Genomic DNA, 7,640 nt, shown 5'->3' with positions numbered 1-7,640 from the left:
TGGGTCTAAGGTCAACTATCGTGGGAGGGGCCTGTACAGAACTACGTCATTCTGACAGGAATCTCAGAACAGCCTGGTTTGATAAAAGGGGATTTTAAAATAGGGATTAAAAAAAAAAACACTGGATGGATTTTTATAATTATAGGATGGATGTGTACACACACTTCCAACATACATTTATGTTCAAACAACTTGAAAAGTGAATTTTGCATCCGATGACCCCTTTAATGAAATTTCCAATTACTTAATTTCCCTTCTAAACGTTTCTATGAGCTATAAGGTTGTTCTCAAAATCAAACTGAGAGCAAAGTAAAGCAAATCCAAATGCGATATCTTTAAGCATAAGTTGGGAAGAAGAAAAAAACCTCCTGTGGTATATTTAGCATTTAATTTACATGCGGTTTTACATACAAATGTGGAATGGAAATTGACCTAACTACAGTCTAAAGCTTTCATTTCACTCCCCCTTTAACACACACACACACAAAAATTAACCAATAAAACTTGGAAAAACGTGAGGTCAATGCACTTGACAAACAAATGCAAAAATGCAATATTTATCCAGTAGCAAATATCACAGCATGCAAAACAACTATTTCCAAACAGAAATTTCCTTGTGTGCAGGTTATGCTTATATCAACAAGGCAAAATCATTTACCCTGAAGTCAAGTCCCTTCAAAAGCCTTTTCTGCATATAAAGTTGTGCCCCATCATTTTGGAAAGAAACAAATCTTAGAGGTTTATGCAAAGAAATTAATATTCCTGGTTTGGAGCTGGATTTAGTGTGGGCAGGCTTGCAAGGTACACTAAAGGTGGATCAAGTAAATAACGTAATTGGATTTCCAGAGCTCAGACTGACAGGACATGAACCTGTTGAACAGAGACCTTTATCACAAATCAGATAGCGTGACCTGCGACAGAGGAAGTAGCTGCCACAAAGCAGCTTTTACTCATGATGACTTAATATTTAACTAGTTGTGATAAACTATCAGGGAGTGAAATATGGATTAGTTTTGTACACTATTTTTTTTGGACCCCATGTTATAAAACCCCTGCAGGCTTATTACACTAGTTAAAGATAAGACTCTGACCAAGTACTGGTTTTGTCACTTAGTCACAGACAAGGTCACATTTACTGCAGCTGATTGGCCCATAGACAATTTCTTTACACTACCTCATGATGATGTGATGGCAGGCTGAACTGCATGACCTTTGAATCCATTACATACAAAAACATGTGTAAGTAGAGTGATTCATAAGAAGTGTATGTGGGTGTGTCTAAGACAAATAAGGAAATGAAGCATACCTGCCGGTTTGTTATGGAGTGCATTAACAACAGTTCCTACACTTCCTGCTCGCTCGTCTCTTGGTAGAGGGTGAAAGAATGTGTAGATCAGATCACACTGAAAGAGGAGAGGGTAACATTAACTCATAAACAGGCACTAAAATAAGCAGGTGTACAGTCACAGTAATAGTATGGATGCCATGCGATCTGGTTGCATTCTTAAGATGTACAGCACAGAACAGAAAACGTGAAAGCGTTCATGGTTTGGCAGCTGGTAGTGCCAGTCCTGCCTCAGTACTGATATAGGCCTGTGGGTGGACTGTTTACAGACAACATGTGTCTGTTTTCATAGAACACAGACCGTTTCCAAGAAACATGCCAGGCAAACTGAAACCACTCACATTAAAGGGATAGTTCTGTGTCAGCTGCGTCACACTGATATGCTGTTTTTGTTCATATCAAATCACAACAACGTAGGAAACAGATCCGGCGTGACGCAGCTGACATCGAACAGCATACGTTGTTTACGTCCAGCTGATATTCTCCAAAATGGCACCAGGGTGATGCGGAGGAGACAAATTGTTGAATAAAGCGTTTTTTTTTTTCTTTTGCACACAAAAAGTATTCTCGTAGCTTCTTAATATTACGGTTGATCCCCTGATGTCACATTGAATATTTTACCGATCTCCTTGCTACGTTTCTGGACTTGCGAACATTTCAGTTGCGTTGCTGTCTATGGGAGGGTCAAACAGCTCCCAGATTTCATCAAAAATATCTTAATTTGTGTTCCGAAGATGAACGAAGGTCTTACGGGTTTGAAACGACATGAGGGTGAGTAATTAATGACAGAATTTTAATTTTTGGGTGAACTAACCCTTTAATTACTGTAAGCTGTACACATTTTATTGACTATTATAATTATTCAAAAAATAAAATAGCGGTGGTGTAGTTACGGAAATAAGCTTGCATTTCACATTATAAAAGTTAACTTTCATTTTCAACTGCACTACTGTTGTTAAGTTTGGGATCAGTAAGATTTTTAGATTAGAATAATTTCTGAAGGATCACGTGACACTGAAGACTGGAGTAATGGCTGCAGAAAATTCAACTTTGCCATCAAATTAAATTAAATTTTAAAATATATTAAAAATAAATAAAAAGTTATTAAAGATTACGTTTTTTACTGTATTTTTTTGTCAAATAAATGCAGCCTTGGTGAGCACGAAAAATACCTTTCAACTGTACCAACCTCAAACGTTTGAGCTGTAGTGTACATGGATTATGAGAGGAAGAATTATAAAATATAAAAACTAATGCGGGGTCAAAGGTTACCTGTGCCACCTCTTGAGCAGCATGGATCAAATGCCAAACATATCCATTTAGCTCCTCTTTCCTCCTATCTGCAAGGGCCTCTCCTCGAGACCGACCAATCACAAAGCGGCTGGGGAAGCTGTGGGAACATTACATCGAGAGGGGTGTGTAATAACAAACAAACATGTGTACATGTGACTTATTTATTGCCACTCAGCCATTACTACAAAATACATCCCGAAGGAGTGATCAGGGTCCTGTAGGGGTTTATTTTACAATTACTGGCTGGTTGAACATTACGTTGCTTAATACACTGAAATGAACAGTACTGAGAAGAAATGTACAATGACCAGCTTTCATTACTTATCTTTTACTGATTTCAGACCAAATATACCCACTGATAACAGAAACCTGCAGTAGTTTCCACTACAGATTTTAAATCATTTAAAGGGATAGTTCACCCCAAAATTAAAAATTCTGACATCACGCTCAAGCTGTTCCAAACCAGTATGAATTTATTTCTTCTGTTGAACACAAGATAAGATATCTTGAAAAATGTGGGTAACCAAACAGTTTCCGCTCTCATTGACTTCCAAATAATTATTATTTTTTGGTCCATGCTATGAAAGTCAATGGGGAACAGCAACTGTTTGGCTACCCACATTCTTCAAAATATCTTGCTTTATGCTCAACAGAAGAAAGAAACTCATACAGATTTGGAACAACTTGAGGGTGAGTAAATGACAATTTTCATTTCTGGGTGTATGATGTTTTGTGTGTTCAGTGAGCTTTTGATTTCATAATTCATATTTCTGTCAGGTTTTAACATTGTACCTGGGTAGTTTTGATGAAGGGAAGATGAGCTGCAGTTTACAATGAAGTTCATGGAACTCCTCAAATGTCCTCTGGACTAAAGTTGACCCCTGTTGACCTTCCCGCTCCACTTTCACAACATAAGACTGCATGAAGGGGAAAATATATTAACATTGAGATGCATTTAATTGGATTTGGGCTCAAATGCACTTTTAATGCAGTCGACTTACATAGCCTTTGCTTGGAGTATAGGTTTTGATGTGTCTGCAAACAAATAGGCTGCGAATGACACCATCACTCTTTAGAGTGTAGACACGGGGAGCAAATGTCAGAACAGGACGCTCCTCAGAAGATGCAAATTTCATTTGGGCCAGGTTATGGATGAAGAAATTGAGCTTGGTAGCCACACTGCCGAGACTGGACTCGATTAGCCTAGAACGGGATAAGAATTAGACAAAGGCCAGAAGACAGATGGATTCAAAGGACAATGGCAATAACATAAGTGGTCGCTAAGGGGTGCAGACTTGGTTATTAGGCAATTGCTAGGATGTTCTTAGTGGTTGCAAGGTAATTGCTAAAGTGTTCCTGCTGGTTTTTAGGTGCTTGTTTATTGGCACCAAGGGCACAACTCTACTATTTCACTAAATCTACAGACACCAAGAGCAAAGGGAACAAAGTCTCCATGTTCTCACCTGGTGAAGTGCATGGTGGCATCTGCTTCTGATTCATGTGGCCTCAGAGCATCATAAACATATTTCAGATCATCCACATCAGACAACTCTGGTATCCCACTGGAGAGCATCTGCACACAAACACACAGGGTTACAATGTTAGAGCAGAAGAACACAATGCAATTCAAATAAGCATTCAAATAACAGGCAAACAAAAAAGCAAGCCAGGAAATATTACTTAACCTCAACTCTGTAGATACATCCAAAAAGTACAAACTAAGAGAAGGTCTGGTGTTATCTGGGAACTCACCAGCCCAAGCAGGTTGAGAAAAAGATGTGCATGTTTCCTAATCAGATTGTAGGCTTCACAACACAAGTCCACAAAATCATGGAAACGGCTGGATGGCTTGTCACCTCCATTGATGACATACGCCATGTCAGACGTAAACACAAAAGGAGCTCGGTCCCTGTAAAAAAAAAGAAAAAGAAGGGTGGATTTAAATCTGTGATAACATTTCCTATCTACAGATCAGATCTGGTTTAGCTCAAAAACATTCCTTTGTTCCTTTGTGGACAAGCAATATGTAACAGAGGTTGTTGTGGGTTGTCTACATTGTTCTGAGAGACAATAGTTGCAGTGATCAAAATCTGGGGCAGAGGAATTTTTTTTTCATGTTCTTTTTGTGTACCTACCTTTTGATGTTGCCAAACATCTGTGCATGCCCCAGGAACTTGCCGAAGTCAATGTGAAACATGTGTCCGCTGGTCTTCAGCATGATGTTGTCATTGTGGCGGTCGCAGATTCCTAGAATGTATGTGGCCACACAACAACCAGCACACGAATAGATGAAGTTTTCCACCGCCTGTGAAAAAGCAAAACAAAACATCAAATCAACAGAATTAGTTTATAACTAACCACCTTGTGGCAGCAAAGGTATTACCCACCAAATCTGAAAACACATTTTCATATTATTAGGACATGCAAAATAAACATGATGCAATCCAGAGCAACTTAAGCAGTTATGGATAATTTTTACATGTCACAGCAAAAGACAGTTTGCACATACATATTGGTTTAGCAAATGCAAATGTAGTACGATGCTACAACAGAGCACAGCTGTACCTTTTCATACTCATCCTCAGTGGGGTTGTGTTTCTGCAGCCAATCTGCCAAAGGCCGGTCTTTGAAAGAACCAGTCACTCCATGCTCAACCTGGATCTTCCTCAGGGTTTCTGCATTGGGAATCATCTCCACCATGCCTAGACAAGGGCAAAAAAGTTTTATAAAATTACTTCCATTCACATCCTTAGAAAATCCCATTGTGTACAATCATATCACAGTTTAGATATTATCTATAATGTGGGGTATATACATATAAGGTAGGAAATTACCCCAAAAATTAATTCTGGGATGGTAAATACTGTAGTTAACAGAAGTTCTGACTTTGGAGGATGGGTGTTTACCTCTGCCTCGTCCAGTAGAGAAGCAGCGGAAGATGACCATCCTCATATCAAGTCCCTCCTGGATCCAGATCTTATTCATGATCCGAATGATCTGCAGCGTCAGCATGTCCTGCCTCAGGTCATCTCCAGACTGAGCGAGAAAACACATGAGCATAAACGACCAAGACAACATCTGAAAAACTGTTTCAATGCAGAACCACTGATCCATAATGCACACAGACATGAGAAGGCGGTACCTTAAAGATGACATTGACGTTGTCTCCCAGAGGATCCTGGTTCTGGAACGACAGCTTCAGGGGCACTGCATTAGAGTTGAAGTAGGAGCAAGACTACATGAAGAGAGAATGAGAGATGTGTTTTGGTTTTGATGTGTCAGCAAGAACAATACAATGACCTCCACATGCATGATATATAAAGACACAACCTGTACCTGTATGTTGATGCCCTTGATGAACAGGCCCGGGTTCAAGGGAAGTCGACAACTGCTGTTTATAGAGAAAAATTGTTTGACCTCCTCCAGCCCCTCCCGGAGAATAGCCTGAACATCAGACCAAAGACAAACCACGATTAATGTGCTGACCAGACAGTCTGGAGAACATTAAAATGCCCCTTAGGAATCAACAATCAGTCTTTGGCACAGACCTGTTCTTTCAAGCTAAAAATAGTTCGAGCATTACGGCCATCAACCAAATGAAAAATTTAGAAGCTGGCTCTTTTTAGCAAAATTTTTTTGTAGGTAATAATTGTTCTTATCTGAAAACCTCTAAGGCTTAATTTAAACTAGTCGCATGATCATGGGAGACATGTTAATACCACATGCATGATCCTGCGATCATGTGACCACTCGTGAGCCAATATTAAGGGGAGGCTCTACGATTGTCAACTTTTGCAACGTTCACTTGAATTAAACTAAAAGCTAAAACAGAAAAAATGTAAATCTGGAAGAAAAAAAAAGGCCATTAAATTACTATGGAGGCCGGTTTCTGCCACTGAATAAAAAAATTCACAATTCTGAATTTTTTTCCTCGCAAATGCCGCAAATGCGAGTTTTTATCTCACAATTGCCTTTTTTTCACAGAATTGAGACTCACAATTGTAAGATTAAAAGTCACAATTACCTTTTTTTAATATTTATTCAGCGGCGGAAACGGGCTTCCATAAATGACAAACTAAAATGAAAAAGGGAAAAATTATATAAGTAAAAGCTCATTCAAAACTAGGCCTGGGTGATAAAACGGTATCGATATTTATCACCGATACACCTTCTTCAATAACGATATAAAAAAATGTTCAATATAGTGCACGATATAGGCACATGCTATGAGTGACGCAGACAGCACACACAAACACGAACACATGCTGAATTGAGTGCTGTGCCTGCCTGTGATGAGGAGATTGTGAATAAAAAAAATTAATATTAGTCGAATTTAAAATAAACATTTGCATTTGAATGTTAGGAGTGCGTCAGGGAGCGCCATCAGTGGCGCACAAGTACGTTCTGACCGACGTTCCAGGGCGAGAACTATAGCCTCCTAAGCGCCTGCGGTCCTTTCTCTTAAACATTGACTGTATAGCTGATGTGTGCGAGCTGATGAGCAAAGCACACTGAGTGCTCACTTAGCACATGCATCATTCGGATTAAAACTAAATCGTAAAAATAAGACCATTTATAGGGGCATTCACTATAAACATCATTTATTTTAAACCTTAGGCATACACGACTTTCTGGCGAAAGTGAATCTAGCAGCTTGTGTGAAATGCGCTAGGCTGTACAATTCTGCATCAGTACAAATGCGTGTACGCGTTGCGCGTGTTTTGCTTGCTTGAGTGTTTCTGCATTATATGAGTGGCTTTGGAATATAAATCGCAGCACGTTTCAGATGAAAAAAAAACACGACTTCTATTTCTGAAAATATCACAGTTAGGAGATTTATAACGAGTGGTTCCCTGCATTATTACAGCAAAGCGCATGATTACAGTACTAAGCCGCTGCAATGGAGCAGCTCTAATGCTATTAAATTAAAGATGATGTACCATAGAGCAAAAAATTAACAGTGAAAGTAACAAAAACTTGTAAAATACATTTTAATGGGCAT

General features: G+C 39.1%; 1 protein-coding gene across 1 annotated transcript in view; it reads right to left on the bottom strand.

Annotated features, from left to right (window-relative positions):
• Nucleotides 1-1,253: 1,253 nt before the first annotated feature.
• Nucleotides 1,254-7,640, bottom strand: part of LOC107553064 (phosphatidylinositol 4-phosphate 3-kinase C2 domain-containing subunit beta-like) — a 42,890-nt gene continuing 36,503 nt past the window's right edge. The window contains 11 exon segments of the mRNA XM_016235195.1: nt 1,254-1,403; nt 2,618-2,735; nt 3,431-3,555; nt 3,640-3,841; nt 4,102-4,211; nt 4,391-4,547; nt 4,774-4,943; nt 5,204-5,340; nt 5,545-5,674; nt 5,781-5,873; nt 5,975-6,082. Of these exon segments, the coding sequence (XP_016090681.1) occupies nt 1,254-1,403; nt 2,618-2,735; nt 3,431-3,555; nt 3,640-3,841; nt 4,102-4,211; nt 4,391-4,547; nt 4,774-4,943; nt 5,204-5,340; nt 5,545-5,674; nt 5,781-5,873; nt 5,975-6,082 (1,500 nt within the window).

Source organism: Sinocyclocheilus grahami, unplaced genomic scaffold, assembly GCF_001515645.1.
Source record: "Sinocyclocheilus grahami isolate Dianchi unplaced genomic scaffold, SAMN03320097.WGS_v1.1 scaffold2.1, whole genome shotgun sequence".
Lineage (NCBI taxonomy): Eukaryota > Metazoa > Chordata > Actinopteri > Cypriniformes > Cyprinidae > Sinocyclocheilus > Sinocyclocheilus grahami.
The sequence above is the reverse complement of the archived record's forward strand: the minus strand, read 5'-3'. Positions and strand labels throughout refer to the sequence as shown.